This window comes from Scardinius erythrophthalmus (assembly GCF_964197995.2).
Source record: "Scardinius erythrophthalmus genome assembly, chromosome: 7".
NCBI lineage: Eukaryota > Metazoa > Chordata > Actinopteri > Cypriniformes > Leuciscidae > Scardinius > Scardinius erythrophthalmus.
The window spans coordinates 21873543-21894726 of NC_138227.1; the positions used below are offsets into that span (position 1 = coordinate 21873543).

Genomic DNA, 21184 nt, shown 5'->3' on the forward strand with positions numbered 1-21184 from the left:
ATTCTGCTTAATGTCAAGCAGGACACTGTGGGAAGAGTTTTCCAGTTGCATGCACACACACGGGAGAGTAACAATGTCTGCATTCATCACAGCATGTCAGGCCTCTTCTTCACACTACTGTCTTTTAACTGTGCCAAGACATCAATACTATACCACCTCCATCCATAGTTAACTTCAGATACACACTCACAGATGTTTGTCCAGGACATTATATTTGACAAATCATCACAGACTTTTTATACGGTTATAAGTTCAATCTTACCCTAAAAGTGAAATATTTCACAATTTGTCTGAAAGACACTTACAGTAAAGGGACCTCTACCCACTAGTCATTAAACATAAATCGCCTGTAATATATAATGGTAATAGCAGAAAGGTGTGCCATGAATTTATGGACGAGTTGCGCTCTCTAGCGGTTAGTAGTGATAGAACATGCGTTGATCATTCATATCTGCAGGATCTGTTTGTAGCAAGGACTTTACCCCTGAAGTTGGATGCATATTGCTAAAGTTTAGGCCGTCTTACTTTTTGCAATACACTAATCCGTTAGTTTTTGGGTCATTTATATCCCCAACAGCACAAAGTCGAAGACGTTCACAAAACTACAACTAGGCTACATTCCGTTTGATTCATTTGCACAATTGCATTTATGAAACACGTTACCACACTTCTCCGGACTCTGGCTTTTCAGCGTAACCCACAAACCCTTAGCATGTCTTCTGCTGTTCACGAAAACGTGAAGGTAAGCGGTGACAACGCTCTGTTAGTCCGTGTTTACATTGCAAATGACGCGACGCGACCAACGACATAGGCTATTAACCCCATACATATGAGATATACTTTTGCGTTTGAGTGGCCTAATAAGAGTCGACGATGTATTTTATGCAAAATTGTGCACTGTAAAAGAAACTTCAGATTTCAAACTGTTTTGATTTCATGTGAACATGTGAAAATAGTCACATGACCAGAGATATTTGATTCCAGTTTGCCCCTCTGAAGTCTGAGAAAGATGTCTGAATCATGTTCCTCATATAGCCTAGGGCAGGCTACCGTATTTGAGGCATGTGCTATTTGTTTGTTGGATTTTTACAATTTCAAGATTTTAATGTGTAATTTTTGTGTAGATTTCAAAGTATTGTTGCATTCCTCAAAGTATAAATGAGGAATATTAAAAATAAATAGTTTTAAACTAGTAGTTTTGCAAAAGCTATACATAGAGGTAATCACTCAAAAAACTTAAGAAAATTAAAAATGGTCAAACATTATTTCTGTTGGATTCATGATGACAAACTGAGCAATATTTGACTCTGTAGTTTCCCCCTGGATTACAGAAATAAAACATTTGCATATAGTGTAACATAGGGGAAGATGCCCCCATTAAGAACAATAATTCGTTACATTTATATAGCGCTTTTCTAGGTACTCAAAGCGCTTTACATGGAAGGGGGAATCTCCTCAATGTGGGTTTACTTTTAAATTGTAATATATTTAGAAAAAAGTTTAGTATGTGCAGGATGAAGATGCATCAGCCAATGTGTTATCATAGGAAAGACATAGAAACATTTGCTAATTTAGTTGTTATAAAATGTAAAATATTTAAAGAGGGGTAGGATGGCCCCCCAGTAAATTACTTTTGATATATTTTCTACCAGATTTTTTTTTTTTTAAAGCTCACTCTTTATTACTTCCAGAATTATTATGGCTCTCGGCTGGAGACTTCAGATGACTTGCAGACCAATGCTGCGTGCGTCATGCCCTCCAGACCCGTGGCCAAGAGTGCATGTGAAGCCCTTAAACAAGTCCACCCGGATGTTTGCAAGAGGTACAGAAGCAGCACTGAGACTGTGCCTTAAAACTTTAGTTTTGTCTGATTTGTTTCAGTAATGCACAGGAAATAAATCTGCAGGTATTTTGGCTGTGGCCTGGTGATTCCAGAGAAGCTGGAAGGATGTACGGTTCTTGATCTGGGCAGTGGATCGGGGAGAGACTGCTTCGTCCTCAGTAAACTGGTGGGGGAGAGCGGTCAAGTCATTGGACTGGATATGACGGACGAAATGGTACTTCAAAGTTCGGAAACAAAAGATCTGAATAATGTCAACCAATGTATAAATGGTATAATTGAAAAGTGTAAATCAATATGAAAGAAAGCGCAACCATTAACCTTTGTATTTGCCCCATAATTAGATTGTTGCCTCGCAAAAATATATCCAGTACCATCAGGAGAAGTTTGGATACTCAAAACCAAACACTGTGTTTGTGAAAGGATACATGGAGAAGCTCAGTGATGCAGGGATACAGAACAACTCTTTGGATGTAGTTGTGTATGCACATCCTTAGGTCATTTATGATGTTTTCCATGATTTGTAGACCATTAATCTGCCTGTGCAAAAGTTGTAAAAAAGGCCAATTATTGTTTCTAGGTCAAATTGTGTAATATGTCTGTGCCCAGATAAGAGAACTGTGATAAGTGAAGCTTACAGAGTTCTAAAGGTGAGATATTTCCATCATACAGCTACTGATCATTTTCCCCTCATTCTTCTGTTTATGCAACAAAACCCTTTACGAAGTCTTGCACTTACAAATGCTATGTTTCATACGTGAATGATCTCATAGGAGGGTGGCGAGTTGTACTACAGTGACATCTATGCAAGCAAAGTCGTTCCAGACTCTTTCAAAGAAGATCCAGTTCTGTGGGGTAAACTTGATTTCTTTTTGTTTTCTGACATTTTCTTATCTGTTACATTTTAGAACTTGCATTCCTTTTTTGGGGCTGTTTAGAGTTAAGATTTATTAAGAGGGGGAAAAAAATGACAAAATTGTGTCAAAATCAGTTCTCTCTGGGTTCATTTCACGTGTTATTTTAGTATAATTCAGATTAGTATAATATCATTTTAATAATCATTAAATACCATAATAATAAAGGGCATAATATCATATCTAATTTCTATACGTCTATTTAGTTTTCATTAAATTATTTCAGTTTTAGTTATTTTAGTACATCAAATTAAACTTAATGAAAATGAGAAAAGTTGCTTCCTTCATTTTTTTAAGTACATTAAACTTGGATTTTTAAGTAATTTCAACTTGAATTACAGTTGAAATTGCTTAACTTATTTTGCTGAGTTAAAGCAACGTAAAAAAATATGTTGTCATAACTTATTGATCATATAATTTTTTACAGTATATACATACTATATATAACCCTGGTCCACATTGAAACACATTTAATTGAAATTGCATTCTTCACTAACTTATTAAATGTGTCTCATCCATTTGAAAGAGAATTTGATTTGACCCAAAGAAGTGGATTTAAATGAGTGTGTTATTATCAGGTGAGGGAATGGCTGGCGCCCTCTACTGGCGAGATCTCATCGCTCTGATGAAGGACATAGGCTTCAGCACTCCCCACATAGTTGCAGGCAGTCACATTGTGGTTCACAATCCTGAACTTCAAAAAAAGACTGGTAACTTATTTGTTTACTTTTTTTTTTATTCTTTTTTTTTTTTTTTACCAATTTGTTTGTGTATGTGCTTGCATTATAGCTGAACTGCATTTTTTTTCATGTGCCATTGAGCTTTTATGTAACGTGGATGCAGGCAGATGCTTTAAATTCTAACTAGTGATGCTTTGACCTGCGACGTATCATAGGTGATGTTAAATATGCATCTGGAACTTACCGGATCTTTAAACTGCCTCAAAACTCCATCAAGAGCAAAGCTCTGGTCACATATAAAGGAACCGTGCCTGACTGTGCTGACTGTTTTGAGTTTGATGCCTCTCATTCTTTCAAGGTAAACTTCTACTACTTTTTTTTTTTTTTTTTTTTTTAATGTTAGTATGACTTATTCAGTGGTCGGTTTTGCTAATTCGATTCCAGGCGAAAGTCCAAGTGGAGGTGGATGCCGAGATGGCCGCCGTCCTCAAAAACACACGTTTCTCTACAGACTTCAATATTACAATGTTAGACACTCCAGATCCAAACCAGAGCGGAACTCCTCAGGTAAATGTGCTGTCTTGTGCGCATAGCTTATTCCATTGGTTCCCAACCTGGGGCGCCAGAGTTCACAGGGGGGGCGCGGGAGCGGATATGCTTTGAGGTGAATAAAGATGCATAAAATGTTCCACTAATAATTTTATATAAAAATATTTTTTCAAAGTTTTTAAAAAATCATATGCTTACAATGCCGATTTCAATTACAATTTCGTTATTTCAAATGTAGGTGCGTTGCGCGTGGCAAGCGCGCTCATAGACGCCGGCGCGACCACAACATTGCCCAACATCAAATGGCAGACGTAGTGCAAGCGGAACGAAACTGCTCGTTATTGTGTGGTTGAAGGACCGTTTATCAGTTTGGACCAGTGCAGCGCGAGCCGATCGTGATCATGCGACACTGTTACTACACAGCGCTAATAAAAGATCCAGTAAAGAAAGCATTTGATTTCGCCACAGAAATAACATCGCTGCGAATTCTAGTGAGAAACATTCACATTTCTCCGTTATTAACGGATCAAACAGCGCTGACGTGGAAACCAGGAAGAAACATTGTGCCATGATTGAACTATCCAGTGTCATCAGCAACATTCACCATGGATTTACTGTAGTAACTGCAACTGGTCCACGGATTGTTAAATATGTACATGAGGGGGCCGCAAGGAAAAAGGTTGGGAACCACTGGCTTATTCATTATCTTTTGGTAAATAAGATTTACTTACAAGTTATGATATATTTTTTTTAATAGAAGCAATAAAAGGAATTACTTTTAATCATAGTTTTCATTTTTCCAGTATTGCCACCTTAGCCCGTTCCTTCTCGCGGATAAACTGGGCTCCTCTGTCAAACAGTGCTCAAAGACAGGACGCTAAGGTAAATGTGGAGAGTCTGATGGGTCATGTGATGTCTGGATCACTTGAGAAAATGTGGTGGGAAGTGAGAGTATATGGTGTCTGTAGTGCTCAAATGATCATACCATATGTTTTCTTTAAACTTCAGGAAGCTTTTTGTCCTGCTTATTGTAAAATGACTTTTAAAAATGGTAATCACAATAACAGCAGCCTCAACAACAAAACAATAATAATTATTAAAATATGAATTACATTAATATGTGAAAAGCATGAGCAAAGCTATCCACTTTTTATTCAAGAAAGAACAAAACCAAGATCTTTGTCAATGTATTTTATTTTTATTTTACTTGATTTGTACTTTTTACTTTTTTTTTTTAAATTGAACTTTAAACCATTGCAACAGTTCTCTTTTCTTCTTCTTCTTTTTGTGCTATAGTTGAAAAAATGTAAAGCAAATTGTACTGGCCACTATTTTTTTGGCCCTTAAAAGACTTAAAAAGTATTGGCACTTGTTTTCCATTCTGACTGAACTAAGGCAGTGCTGATATTGATATCAATACAAAATTAATATATATATATATATTTTTTTTTTGCATTTATTGTTATTTTTACTTAAAAAAAAGTTTGTTTGTCTACCAAGGAGACAACTGTCAATTAAGCGAATTCTTGAGATCACATACTCTATGAGAAATAGATTCTTTCCCCACATATCACATGTTAATATCACTTATGTAGATACTTTTTTTTATTGTGCATCATTATAAGCTGTAATGTGTCAAAATATTCAAAAAGTGTGAAAATATGATTTTGTTCTGTGTATTTAGGTTGCATAAAATACTACCTTATAAATTAGCCTAACATACAATTGGTTTAGAGGTTGATAATTTCATTTAATTTCTTTTTTTAAATGTCGTTTCCACCAAAATTTTATTGATCAAAATACAAAAAAAAGCAAATGACAGAATGAATTATTGTGATGAATAGATATTTGCTGTTGTTAGTAGATTAAAAGTTTATCTAAAAGTGTATTGAATGTTTTTTAGTGTCAAAAAGAGCACTTAGTCGAAGAAACACCCATTACATTTATAAGCAACATCACATTGATGCTGATTCCGAGAAGGGATAGATGTTAACTTCACTTTTTGATTTCCCTTATTCTTAAAAGATACGTGATTTTTTTTTAATAGCAGGATGTAGACTGATGTCACTTTCCATGCAAGTCTCTTGAGAAAGGTTTCTTTGCCAGTAATAGGAATTTCATCATACTTTTTAACAATCATGCACATACTGCGTTTTACCTAATAACAGTGCTATTATGATGAGTAAGATTAAATTTAAGATCATGCATAATCTCAGTATTCTTGTTCGTATGGTTTAATTGTCTCGTTTTATTGAATTTGTAGCTTTTCAGTTCGTCACGTGGTTTAATCAGCAAAAAGTCCTGATGCATAAATGTAACTGGACTGTCGGTGGCGCCAAAATCCTCAAAGTGTTCCCACACTATCTCCGTATTCTGTGCTCGCTATGTTATTGCATTTTTATGGTTCTGCAGTTTGCAGTGCAGAACCAATATGATTAGTCAATGATAAGGGCATAAAGCAGTCATAATTGAATGATTTGAAGAGGCAAATTACCTGCAGGACAATTCATACCAAGCAATCAATGAGCATTTCTGAATCTCATTTATAGTAATTTACTTAGAGACTTGCTAATATTAGCCTGTAAGAAAAGGAAAAAAAAGTTAATAATGACAAAAAATTCCCCATGATAAGTCTTATCCAGGAGTGTGTTGTTTGAAACATTGCACATGACAAATTGAGTGTGCACAGGTTTATTTCACCTGGATTCTAGGTGTTGATTAAGTCTCAGGCTTATATCTCTAGAAAAAGCTTATATTGGACTATCCCACCAGAAATGAGTCGAATAAACTCCCTGACTTTTCCTCAACGCTCTGAGAAGGAGTGCTGTGACATTCCGAGTTGTGTGGAGGAAGCAGGTGTGGTTTAAATGTAAACACAGCACTGAGGAACGGCTCTCATTGTCCTGGTTTCACCTCTCCTAAAGTGCTGGGCTTCTACCGCGTGCCCAGAATGTATCCCATTACTCTCAGCCACTTAATGCTTGACGATATCCAGAGCTAAAAAGCCTCTACTGTCAAGAGACACTGTGAAGGGAAGAGTAAGCTTCAATGTATAAGACCACACACTGATTCCAGCATGATGCTCGTCTTCTGAGCTTGGTTCATGTATTAGTTTTCAATGACGTAAGCTGGTGTATTGTACTAGAAGATTGATAAATAGGAACTGTGCCAGATATGTCTGCAAAAGTGAATTTCACATTAATTACCAATTTCCTTTAGATGAAAGACCCTATCAAATCAAAATCTAAGATTTGTGGATACTAGTTCAAATCGTAAGTTTGGGGTTGGTTTTAATGTTTTTGAAAGAAGTCTTTTATGCTCACCAAGGCTGCATTTATTAGATAAAAAAATAGAGTAAAAACATTATAATGTACAGTTCAAAATATATATTTTCTCTTTTAAAGGTACACTATGTAACTTTTTTTGTTCAAAATGAACAAAATTTAAATAATGAGCCACAATCCTTCCTTCAAAATGTGTTTTTGTCTTACCCCGATTCACTATGGTAAGCCTATTATACATATTTTGTATTTTAGACCGGTCGGCATGGTTTTCATGAGAAATTGTGTACATACGTCACTCGCCCGTGGGTATGTCATCATATGCGCAAATAGACAAAAGTTGCTCTGACTACTTTGACACATGTTTGGTGTGGGAGTGGCATAGGTTTAGTTGTCACAACGAGTGAGAAAATTTGACATGGTTCACGACGCTAAGGGAATGTTTACATGACAACGATGTAAAACAGACGACAGCGTTGTCAAAACTATCCCCGTTTGCACGGATCTGCAAAAATGACTAAAAAGGCTTTATTATGCATATAAGGCCAGTAGTTGGCGATAGCACTTTGTCAAAAAACACCCCGTGAACACGTAATACGTGCATGCGTGAACATTTACAGTTTTTCTCGATTGCTTAAACATTATAACCAGGCTTTTGAACTAAAATTTCAAAACCATAACGCCATTTTTTAAAAAGCACACCCATTTCACTAAACTATAAACACTATTCCCTGTTTTGACTCATAAGTCAGATTTGTTGAACTGTCACTGCAAAACTCTACACACAAATCCCTTCATTTCTCATTGCCTACACCATGTTGTCATATAGAAAGCACTAGCATTCAAAATTGTTCACTCAATCAGCACAGCTTCAGCTCAATTAGCACACAATTACCCACGTGGAAACACTAAGAGTCAAAATTTAACACACATCAATCAGAACCTTCAATAGATATATAAAAGGGCCCAAATCAGATTATTGAGTTTTGGAACAATGGATCCAGAAAGACATGAATGAAGAGGGATAAGAATGAGGAGGAGGAAGGGCAAGGATAAGAAGACAAGTAGTCTCAGATGAAATTCAAGCCCCATAGTTGCCCATGTGTTATTCAATGGTATGACTATGAGGGAGGCTGGGCTACGAGTAAGGCCAAATTTGAGTCGCTTTACCGTCGCCTCGAGAACCTTCAGGAAGGAGTGGTGGCAAACAAAATTACTGAATAAGAGACAAACAATTCCAATAGTCTTTGATGAGGTTTATTTTCTTGCAAGAAAAGGCCAGCAGTCGTACAGTCACACAGAGTGTGACAGTGAAGGGAGGGCATCCTTTCTCCTTTATAGTCTTGACTCCCAGAATGTTATCTTTCTAGGCAAATGATGGTATTTCAACCATATGTGGAACATTCTTAGACATGTCCATCATATTTTATCCTTGAGTGGAGGCCCTCCTGTCACGACCAACACTCTTTACCATTCCAATACAATTCGAATTCCATATTAGAATATGGTTTGTGTGTGCTCTTTTACTGTTATATGTTGGTCACACACATCTTACTGTAAGTAAATATAAAAAAAAAATTAGAGGAGAGAGTAAAAAAAAAAAAAAAAAAAAAAGAGTAAAACAGGGGAAAATAAAATATTTGTGTTTGTATGTGTGTTTTCTGTGTGTGAATAAAAATGTGCCAATGTATCCACTAGTTGTGTCTTTTGTGTTCATCGTGTGAAAAGGTTTGTGATGGGGGAACCACAAGCAACATAACTTACCAGTTTTGGAAATGTTGTTTTGAATTTAGTGTCTTAGACTATGTTGTAGTGTGTGTGATTTTGATGGCTTGTGTGTCCAGTCTGAGGTCAAAGTTTGGTTTTTCAGCAAGAGTGAATGGTTTTGAGTGTAGAGCTTCATTTTGACCTGAAAATAGGATGTTTGGGGAATTGGGTGAGACTTTATGGATTTGTGTTTATAGTTTTGAGAATACGAGGCATAGTTTCAAGAAATGTGTTTAAGCAATCGAGAAAAACTGTAATACGCATACTCATGACGTCATCCTTTTCAAATATTCACGTTTTTGTAGTAAACAACGTTTTGGTGTCATGTAAACATACCCTTAGTCTCCAGCCTACCTCTGGGGAATCACCCATTTAAAATAACGCCAAGCAGAGGAGAGTATGTGGCAAGAAGAGAACACAACAGAGCTCGTAATAAAACTAGAATCAACATTTGCTTTGATTTTGAAATGTTGTAAAAGCGATGTGGAGATGGTGTTTTTATTACTCAACCGGTGAGTAAGGTTGAATTTCTTTGAACAGATAAATTGATATATGTATCTCTCTAACAGAGTTCAGTGTAAAGCATTATCTATTGTAAAGGGTCATTTCATTATAGGTTGTTGTAGCCATTTGTGTAGGCTATATGTAGATGCCGCTCCAGACATTTCGACGCTTCTGCCATCTTGGAACAGTTAACATCACTTACACTGACAAATCAATGAATTTTAATCATCGAGAATGTCACCGCATTGTGCTGCCTATGGCTGTAAAAACCACAGAGCTATAAATTCCAGATGAAATGGGATAACCTTTCAGAGGTGAGAATGTGCTGGTTTGTCTTTTTATGTATAACTCAATATGCAGAATTATCACATTAATAATTAACTAAATGCAGTGAAAATCATCTGCTAATGTTTACTGCAGATATAGATATTCATACATGTGAATAGATAGGTTGCAGATGAACAGTAAACTTGCTCTCAAGTGGTCATGGACCAGATTCGACCTTTCCAATATGGCGGACAGCTTACATATAGCAGCCCATAGAAACAGACATTGAGGCATCTATGTATAAGTATATATATATATATATATATATAAATAAATAAATAAATATGGTTGTAGCATTGTGCTGGAATTTATTTTCAAGGAAGTAACGTCTTCAGCTAGTCAGCTTGAGAACCTTTCCATTTAAACTGGTTTTATCCCTTAAGCCTAGTAGTGAATGTTTTATAAGCACAACCAAAACAATATACTTCCGCAAAATACATGCAGTTTTTTTATTGCTAGAAAGTTAAGTTACATTATTTGTATATTATATTTTAAAATTATATTTATTCCATTGATCATGTGATGGCAAAACTGTATTTTCAGCATCATTAGTCCTGTCTTCAGTGTCGCATGATCCTTCAGAAATCATTTGAATATGCTAATTTGGCGCTTTAGAAACATTTCTTATTGCTATCAATGTTGAAAACCGTTGCGCTGCTTAATATTTTTGTGGAAACAGTGATACAATTTTAATGTATAGAAAGTTCAAAATAACAACTATTTGAATTAAATATTTCTTTTAAAACTTTTGTAACTTTATATTGTCTTAACTGTCGCTTTTTTAAAATCAATTTAATGCTTTCTTCATGAATAAAAGTATGCTTGTTAGAATGAGAATGTCCACTCCTTATTATTCCACCTGCTTTGACTAACAATAGCAAGTCAAATAATTGTTGTGGTCCTCTATGGGCGCTACACTGACCAAGATACTCTAGATGCATAAAACACCTTCCCAATTCATAGCCGAGCGTACTTCTAACCACACATGTCTGAGGCAACACTTGAAGCTACAAGAGCTCAACTGAGTTTCAGTGAAGAGGAAAAATAGAACGGTGCTCTTGACCTGCCCTCAGCCCCGCTCCCACAGAGCCTGACCTGCAGGAGAGGCTGAGGGATATCTTACCCATGCTGCTTGACTAGCCAACCGAGATCAAAAGCGCTCACGGCTCCCCTCCCCTCCTGTCCCAGCAAGGAGCTGATAGAAGCGATTCATGACCAGGTCGTGACCCCTGTGTGCCAGGCACGGCTGAGGACAGACAAGCAGCTTTCCTAAGCAGGTTTCGCAGACTCAGACTGAAGCAACCACATCTTTATCAGAGCATTTCACATTTCCTGGCTATAAATCATGCTGTTTCCTTTTTCATTCACCTGCTTTTCCTTTTAGTTTTAAGGTAAATTGTGTGAAAAATTAAATCTCAGTCTTTAAGTCAACATGAAACGGCATTTGCAACCCATTTTACTTAAGGAATGAAACAGGATATTCAACACTTTACAATAGGTCCCATTTGTTAACAGTTAATACATGAACTAACAATGAGCAATACATTAACATTAAATACGATTTATAAATGCTTTAGAAGTATTTTCATTATTACTTCGTTAACAAATGTATAACCTTATTGTAAAGTGTTACCTAAACATGAAACAAATGTAGAAGATCTTATTATATTTTAATTTTAATTTTGATTTCATGCTCTTTTTAAAGGCACAATATGTATGTTTTTTGCATTAAAATATCCTAAACCCACTAGCACAGTGTTATATATTTTGTTCAATTATGTACTTGCATAATCCCAAATGTTTCCAACATTGTTTAAATCCAGAGAAATTAGTCAATGTCAATGGCGTCATGTCCGCATTTATCCTAGTTTTCCGCTTTTACTGCCATGAAACCATGGCAACACATTGAGTCTAATTAAAAATTCGGAAGTAGTAGTTGTAGCGTCTAGCACGCAACTCTGTTGTTGTTGTTTCTAGCAAAGCATTTTGTTGTTTTCAGACAGTCTTCATGGACCACAATTTTTCGTTATCGTTTTCAGTAGGTACTTTTAGTGTGATTGTTTTAAACTGTGCTGCGTTACCCCACCATTTAATTTGATAAACAAAGTGACATGTTCGAGTAGTAATTTAGCATTAAACATGATGTTACTTGCGGCTAACTGAATGAAATAAACTCATGTGATCAAACGTAACAGTTATAAAACTTCATGCCATTACCTCATCCATGAACATGATTTGTGAGTCCCGTCGGATTGATTTTCATCGGCAATGGAGGTGAAGACGACACCTCCCATCATTCCACACTCCTTCACAGCATCAGCAAGCCACGCCTTTGTTATTGTTTTGAATATGCGACCTCTACCTGCAAAAAACCCCATCGGATTACTTTTTTGCAGAATACAAGGAGAGAAAGAAGAGAAGCAGAAGAAGAAGAAGAAGAAGCCCACATTTGTAAGACAAACATTCTATGCTGTGCCTAACAGGAAGGGACTAGGGAAAGCACCTATTGAAGTTCTTCGAACGCCTCTTGCAACCATTTAATGATGCACTCAAGACAAAATGTAGGCTACCCTTGCAGGTCTTATTAGGTCACCATGGTCCTTGTAGGCACACAGAATAACTTGATAAGCAATTATGGTTTAAAGACCCTTTAAGATAATATTGCAGATCTTGCGTTCTCATGTCTGCAGAGATGGAAACGGACATATTTTGATACCAAAGAGCATCACGTAATCAATTCTGATGGAAAACACACCCGGTCAACAGGACAAACCCCAGAAGAGACATAAAAGAACTTACATTTTAAAATAATTAAACCTATCAGAATATATAGTATTAAAGAAATCAGCATGTCAACGAATAATCATGCAACATAAGGAATATAACGATTAATGATGATTAAATGAACACACAGACATCAATGATTAAAAGATAAATAAGATTCATACAATTTAAAAAATAAATACGAATAATTTCGAATACACCATAAACGCTTTGATGCATTGTTTAGCTTTGGTCCTTTCGAATCCTTTGATAAGCAAATATTTTTGTTCCTCACTATCTGCCTTTTGTGACATCGTTCACTTCACAGGGGCCTCTTTTTTCCTCTCTTTCGAACGTCCTTTCGTATAGTCTGCGAGTATACGTATTGATTCTCGTTATACTTCCCAGCATGGGGCAGCTTAGTCCTTGTTCAATGTCGCTTTCTGTTTTAATTAAAAGGTTATTAATACGGTATCAGGCGAGGAGATTAGCCCCGCGGTTATTGAAGGAGAGCTTTGTGGAATCACAATGTCCATTCTCTTGGGCCCTGTCAAATTTATCAGGTTCAAGGGCAACAATAGGCACTAGAATATCAGCTAACAGATCCATGGAAGCTTTTGTCTTGGCCGGCAAGAGATCTAAATTGCCCTGTGTTGTTAAGCTAAAAGCTTATTCAGAGGAATGCTAAAACCCTCGCCTTTGATCTCTCAAGCAAAAAAAAAAAACGGATGAAGGAGAAACAGAGGAGAAACAACAATAGTGTTTGGTTTGAAGGATTTCATTATTCCCATTTGATTGCTTGCAATTTGGTTACTGGCTCGATGGTGTATCTGGATTTGTTGCGCTACATATTACATTTCATATCAATGCAAGTGTCGGTTAATAAGGGAAATCCCACATTTGTAAGACAAGCTGGAGAGTGGAAAAACAGGGGTTTTCCTGTTCCCATTGTGAGTTTTTTGATGGTCAAGGACCTTGCAGACAGAATGTCTTGGTTAAACAGGACTGCTTCCAAATACAACCATAACAGTCCTTAAATCACCAAATAACCTTTTATTGTTCCACTGTCTAGACATTTTGTGATTGCAAGATAATTTAATATCCGATTTATGCAGGCTCTAGATACTGATGTATTCTTATTTTTCCTCTAAAGATAAAGAAATGGGTGACAACCTGGGAATGATAAACCCAATATAATTTTTTTTTTTTTTTTTTTTTTTAAGGCAGTAGATTTTTGTTAGGAGTGTCAAGGAAAACTTGCCCTCTGTCATAGGCCTACTGCTCATTTTTACAGGGGTCATACCGAGGTGGTGGAGCTTTATCGCAAAACTGTGCCTCTCAATTAACCCACAATTCATTCTCTTCCACAGACAGGCTGTTTACTGTCACAAAAACTTCCACTCAAATTTATTGCCTTTGCAATATCATAGGTCTGCTAGCCAATGAGATGTCTTTGTTGGGATGCTCATAAATGCGTTGTGCCCTAACTACCTTTGTTTAGTTTTATAGTTTTGTGTGCTTGTATAATGTGACCATTTGAAAAACACGACAGTTTTATTACAGATTCTCAATAGGCTGTAATGCTTTCAAATGTCAGAAGACAATAGCAGAGCTCACTGCAGCCTGGCACTTTATTTTTTCATTTATATGCATTTTTATATTGATTATTTAGAGTTTGATTAACAGTTTTCATTTGAAATTGGGACAACTAAAATGCTTGTGATTGCAGTAAGCTCGCTGCAAATAGTACTATGTGTACTGCACCTGATGAAATATTACCGCACTGCCATATAGCGTATGCAAATGAAAGACCAGCGGGAAAACGGACAGGTCAGCTGATTGCAAACTGGTGTACAGACAGAATGGATCTTGTGAGTCAGTGTGGTATTAATATTATTATCACTGTAAAAATTCTGTATTTCATGATATTCACTTTCCATGAGCACCTGGTGGGTGGGGACCAAATTCATCACAGCTAGTGTAGTGCATCTAGAGTTACATGCAAGCGTTACTGTCATTGAGGGTAGAGCACTCCAAGATTTATATTTCAGCACATCCTTACATAAACATCTCAAGACTGCGGATACACACAGGCTAAGAAAATAACAATTCCCTGTGGATTCTGTTACGGAATTGAGGACAGCAGAAGATAATAAATTGTTTAACACAATCAATGTTTGTTTAATTCTTCACTTGACACTTTCCTAAGCCCCGCCTTAAAAACATTACTGGCCAATAGCCTACTTCCTTAGCAAATTTTGCTATCAGTCATTTGGGTGTTTGCAAACAGCAATTATGTATTTTGTGGGCGGAGCCTACCTGGTGGCAGAAAACGATAGGCTTATCTCACGAAAAAAAGTAAGAATTGTGAGATATAAACTCGAGATTCTGACTTTTTTCCTCAGAATTGCGAGTAAATGACATACAATTCTGACTTTTTTTCTCAGAATTGTAATTTAAACTCACAATTGCGAGTTATAAAGTCCTAATTGGGAGAATTGTGAGACAAAAATGTTATAGGTTTGAATGGTATCTCAAATGTTATGTTTAAATATTATTTCATGGCTACATTATGCTCTAAATTAACTGCATATGTAAATTTATACTACAGGGCAGTTGAATGCTTGAATCTGATTGGTTGATGAACGTTCTAAGGTGTGCAATTATTTTTTGCACACCTTAAAGTAGTTAAGCACAGTTAAAGTAGTTCCAGCCAGGCACTGCAGGCAGGTCTTGACCGCATTACAGTTGCATATCACTTCGCTAAATGATTTCAGTTATTTCAAAGGTCCTTACAGACTACAACAGCAAAAGAATCGAAAACCAAAATGACACTGGCCTAGCAAATAAATATAGTAAACAATGGGATAAAAAACTATAAAAACTTATTTCCATGGGTTTTTTTTTTGCCACAAAATTTGTATTGCCACAAAGGTTTATTATGTACGGAAAGCACATAGGCCTACTCTCTTTCTTCCACTCTCTCTCCACTCAAACGCACACACATACAGTGCGGACACACACTTGCACAGAAACGTGTTGTCAGCCCAGCCTGATCTCACGGCAATTTGTACAAATTCTTCGATTTTTGCTAAATCGTACATATTTTACGAATTGCCCAATTCGTATGAATTCATACGAATGACCTACCCCTGACCCCGCCCCTAAACCTACCCATCACGTGGGTTTAGACAAATTGTACAAATTCGTACGAGTGAGGTCGTACAAATTCGTACGAATTAGCCACCTTTTTATCACTCATACGAATTGGTCGTGAGATAACGTTGGTTAGTCCTGCTCTGACGATTTTACCAGTAAAACTGAATATAAAGTGAATAAATTTAGACAGGCTGTGAACCCGGTTTTGTTCTTTGGCAGTTGAATATAACTTTTGAAAAAGTCCAGTATAACGTTACTGCCGCTAACGGAAACTGTCACAGTTGCTAGGCGACAAGAGGAGTCCTCCGTAGGCTGGTCCGTCCCATTTGCGCTCAGTCCAACCTTCGCAGAATGCAGCCTTTGAATTGGGACACAGCCAAGGTTTTACTCTTTTAAGTCTAATTCTACAGACTTCTGATGTGTTTGGGTTAAACTTTTACAGAAATTATCCAAAAATAGTGAGTGAGACATCCATTCACTTACATTAACGTTACTGTAATCGCGTTCAAATGAGGCTTTTCTCTTTGCAGTTTTCCCGTGTTTGCATTGAATTTTATTCAGTTTCTGCCAGTTCTTAATCGTGTTATTAATATTATGTAATCTAGCATTTGCTTTGAAGAAAGACAGCATATAAAAGATCCAGTTCTTTTCCTATGGGACCTTCTGCAGAGCTTGTCTGAGAGGGGGATGGAGTTTAACAAAGGGTCATTTGGTGCACAGCTGAACAAATCCAGCTGCTAGTAAGGTGTTTATTTATTATTTAGTTAAGTCTATTAACTTTGACTTGTTCATTTAGAATATTTTGTAAAAAATCGTATAAAAAGTGTCAGACATGAGGTCAGGCGGTTCTGTGTCATAATGAAAAGCACTTTTTTTTCATAAGGGCCTCATGGGTGGAGCAAACACTTACTCCACTTGTCATGTGCTGTGTTGGCTTGAGTCCAAATGGACGTCTAATAGACCCTATTCTAGAACCTCAGCACTGAGGTCTAGATCCCCAGGGTCCGATTAATCTCAAGAATAATTCTTGAAAAGGGCACAGTGAAGACAAGGTTGATTCTAAAATAGGTTCTAAGCAGTGAGTGTGTGGTCTCGAACAGACATGAGCAGTTGATAGTGCTCTAAAAGCCACTCAACTTCTGCATATCTTGAGCTTTGACTATAAGTGAAAGTATTAGTTCAAACGGCATTGCTAGAAATAGTATTCCTTTTGTGAAAGACTGGTTCAGAGGGATATTTATGTCTTGTGATTGCCTTAAGACAGTGTGAGGAAGGCAAAGGCCAACGGAAACGTATCCTGATCATATGAGCATGAAGTTTGTGTTTATGGTGAAACACTGATGTTCTGTTCACTGAGCGAGCGTGAAACCAGATGGAAAAGTCTGCCTGGGTTCACAACCTACCTCGAGGCACGGTAACTTATTTTCACTGCTACAGTTGGACATGGAAAATGATCCTTGTCTCGTTTGACATCCAAAACATACACTTGGATAAAAGTGAACAGAGTAGAGGCATGTGATAGAAGTGAAATTCTGACTTTTTTTTGGTAAGTTCACAAAGGTAAAAAAAAACAAAAAAACATAATAAATGCATTACATTATTGCTTAAAGGGAAAGTTCACTCAAAAATGAAAATTATTTCATCATTTACTCACCCTCAAGTTATTCCAAACCTGTATAAATTGATTTCTTCTGCTGAACACAAAGATGATATTTTGAAGAATATATGGGTAACAAAACAGTTGTTGGGCCCCTTTGACTTCCTATTGAGTTCCAAGCCAAATGTGGTCCATCAACTGTTTGGTTATCCATATTCTTCAAAATATAATATTTTGTGTTCAGCAGAAGAAAGAAATGCATACAGGTTTGGAACAACTTGAGGGTGAGTAAATTATGACATAATTTAAATTTTTGGGCAAACCATCCCTTTAAGTTTGTTCAGTGCAAAAATTGCTTCTCATTGGCAACAGTGGCTTGATAAAATGACAAATTCAGTCCCTATACTGTTCTGGGGTGTTCATTTAGATATGTGGGATTAATGGGGAGAAATAAATTCAAATTTTGTACAAGAAACACAATCTTTCCATTTTAAATATGTACGAAACACTATACTGTCATAATGCAGTGCGTTTTTAAATAAATTTCAGTTGAAAACGTAAAAAAGTTTAGGTAAGCTGTTTCAGTAAGATTTTTTTTTAATAGTATTTATACATTGATAAAAAGGATTTCTATAAAATATTATTTTAATTTATTTTTTACAGAAAAGTTCATCAAAATATCCTGAAAAAACATAGCACAGTTTCCACAGCAATATTAATCAGTACAACTGTTTTCAACAATAAGATATGTAATATTTTACATTTTAATAATAATAAGAAATGTTTCTTGAGCGCCAAATCAGCATATTAGAATGATTTCTGAAGGATCATGTGACACTGAAGACTGGAGTAATGCCTTTGGCTTCACAGGAATAAATTACATTTTAAAATATATTAAAATAGAAAACAGCATTACAATATTACTGTTTTCACTGTATTTTTTGATCAAATAAATGCAGTCTTGGTGGGCATCAGAAACTTCTTTCAAAAAATCTTACCAACCCCAAACTTTTGAATGCAGTGTATACCATAGGGCAATACCACAATGAAATAGTGAAATGAATAGTTATTATTACTGACAAGTATGTTTTCATTTCAATTGGGTATGCACCTTCCACCTGTATCCTTCTACTTTTAATCAACAGTACTTCCTCCCCAAACCTGACTAATTTTAAAAAAGTGTAAAAGAGATAATAGGGCTCTAATTTGGTTTAAATGCACATCCGTGCACACGTGCTAGTGTTAAGCTCGAGGTCACAGAGGAGTGACTGACTTGAGCTTGTCTGACTGGGCCTCTTGAAGCATGGCCTTTGCATTCCAGTGCTCAGACAAGGGCCAGCAGCTCATATGAGAGAGAGAGAGAGCAAGAGGGAGGAAGTTTCTGCAGGGAAGGGATTATGCAGTTTCCTCCCCCTCCCATTCGCTCTCTCCTAGTCCTCCACAAACTATGTCGGAAAAGCTCTAGAAACTTAAACCTGCTTCTCAGGTACACGACCCCGCCGACAGGATTATGCTCTCTGCGCGTCTGCTGTATCTTCACTTTCTAGCCTTTTTTTTTTTTTTTTTTTGAGTCATGTGGTGAAGGAAAGGGCCAATCTCATTGGAGAACGGATCGGAGAAATTTACAGCTGCACAATGCTGAAGCCGGTTTTCTGCCTGACAGGCACTTAAAGCGATTCCACTCATGGATGAGGTAGGGGGTGCCGGGCGGGGAGGGGGGTAATAGATCGTTCGCAGGAAGGGGGAAGGTCGTTTCACTTCTTTAGCACCAAGTTTCTGCGTGGTCTAGACAGCAGTTATTTCAAAACCTTAAATGGAATAGACTGTGTTAAAGGTGGATGCTTCACTCCCTTTATGATATACAGGCTAAAGGCATGGTAAGTGTGTTCTGCCTTCTTTGTCTACACAGTTTTGTTCAGAGAGTAAAGTGTATTTGCGCCGTTATGGAATGGACATAGACTTTAGCAATCTTTTTCTTTTTTTGTGATCTTGTATTGACTCTTCAAACAAGCTCTGTGCCTTATCAGCTGAAACTGAGAATTGAGGCAAAAAGCCAGCTTTGTGCCTAAATTCCAGACAAGTTCATGGCCTGGTCTGGATTTTCAGTCTTTTACTTGAACACATATGAAAACAAGAGGCTGAATTTATTTTCGGCAGTTCCTGGTTCCATATTGTCTTTTTATTTAAAATTTTTATTTTCATATTTGGATGTATAAAATTGTATCAAAGACTATATATATATATATATATATATATATATGTGTGTGTGTGTATCACACACACACACACACACACACACACACACACACACACACACACACACACACACACACACACACACACACACACACACACACACACACACACACACACACACACACACACACACACACACACACACACACACACATATAAAATGTTAATATTAAATAAAAGCTAGGTATGTTATCTCTCTTTTTATAAACGTTTTAAGTGAAGTATGCTTTTAGCTGCATAAGTGTCTAGTCCAGTTTCTCTTTGTGACAGCAAACACTAACCAGCAGGCTCTGTCACTTTCAAGGACTTTCTGGGAATAGCTTTCAGTATTTACCTGTGTGCTGTTCATCGCTGCATGAAGTCCTGTATGCTGTTTATTTGTGCAGTCTGCAGACATCCTGTTTACTGCTGAATGCAAAAAAAAAAAAAAAAAAATAGATATGAATGGTGGGGCTGGGGGGGGGGGGGGTATATAAAACTCATAGCCTATGTATCTGTTGTGCTGTAATAATCCATCCAGTGCTTCTGTCGAACCAGTTTTAAGTTATTAACCATTAAACAGATAAAGTTACATTACGCCAATGACGAATGATATTCATGTGGCTGTGGAAACGCTGTTTTTCTATTCAGGTTTTTTGTGAGTTCAGTTGTAGACTAAAAACAACCCTGCTGGGAATGCTGTTTGAAGACCTACATTCATCGAGTTGGCAAGAAGGCCCAATTAGCAAAGTTAAGGTTCTTGGTCTGAGGTGCCACGCATGGGAGTATTAGGTCAAGTGTAGATCAAGAAAATTGTAATTGGAGTTCACAGAGGATTAAGACAGGTTAGATCCATCTTGTTCAAATTCCTCGGGTGAATGTGGAATTTCTTTCGTACTCGCACGTTATGCTGAATGTGTTTGTAGCTATGCTCCCAGAACCTTTTGCGAGTCATTTAAAGAGTTATAAAGTTATAATATTTATATACTTTTGAGTAATAAAGTATTCAGGGATTTTTACTTTTAATAGACAAAGAGAGAGGAGAGAGAGCATTGTTCGAGGGCCTTTAGGGACCTTTGCTGCACTGTAAAAAGTGATCAGTTGACTTTACTTAAAAAACTGAGGAAACCCATTGCCTTCAAATTAAGTAAATAAACTTAATGCGTAATTGAAAAAAATAAGATAGGCCAAAAGGTTTCCTCCTTTTTTTTTTTAGTTAAGTCAACTGATCACTTTTTACTGTGAGCCACCAAAACTCTTGTGATATTTTCACTTCATATAGGAGGATTTTGTCAAAGCCATGATGCAAAACATGGAAATTCAACCGCAATATATTTGTTACTTTGCATTATATGACATAAGTATAATTTACATTATGTAATTATATCAATATGTTATAGCTCATAAACCAACACTTACCACCAGCAGTATTCATAACAAATTACATTTAGCCACATGTTTAATAATTACAGTAATTTAATAAAAAAAATTAAAATAAGTCAATGAAAGTCCACCTTATGCACTATATTCTAATTCTTCTAAAGCTGTATGATGTTCTAAAGCTAATA

General features: G+C 36.6%; 1 protein-coding gene across 1 annotated transcript in view; it reads left to right on the forward strand.

Moving 5' to 3' along the window:
- The first annotated feature begins 382 nt into the window (after positions 1 to 382).
- LOC308693868 (arsenite methyltransferase) overlaps positions 383 to 21184 on the forward strand; it is a 51825-nt gene continuing 31023 nt past the window's right edge. Inside the window, exons 1-10 of the mRNA XM_081370960.1 lie at positions 383 to 742; positions 1692 to 1822; positions 1907 to 2057; positions 2185 to 2321; positions 2421 to 2490; positions 2614 to 2695; positions 3333 to 3464; positions 3650 to 3792; positions 3879 to 4001; positions 4787 to 4865. Coding sequence (XP_081227086.1) covers positions 650 to 742; positions 1692 to 1822; positions 1907 to 2057; positions 2185 to 2321; positions 2421 to 2490; positions 2614 to 2695; positions 3333 to 3464; positions 3650 to 3792; positions 3879 to 4001; positions 4787 to 4864 — 1140 coding nt within the window. The 5' untranslated portion in view covers positions 383 to 649 and the 3' untranslated portion in view covers position 4865. The remainder of the gene's footprint in view (positions 743 to 1691; positions 1823 to 1906; positions 2058 to 2184; positions 2322 to 2420; positions 2491 to 2613; positions 2696 to 3332; positions 3465 to 3649; positions 3793 to 3878; positions 4002 to 4786; positions 4866 to 21184) is intronic.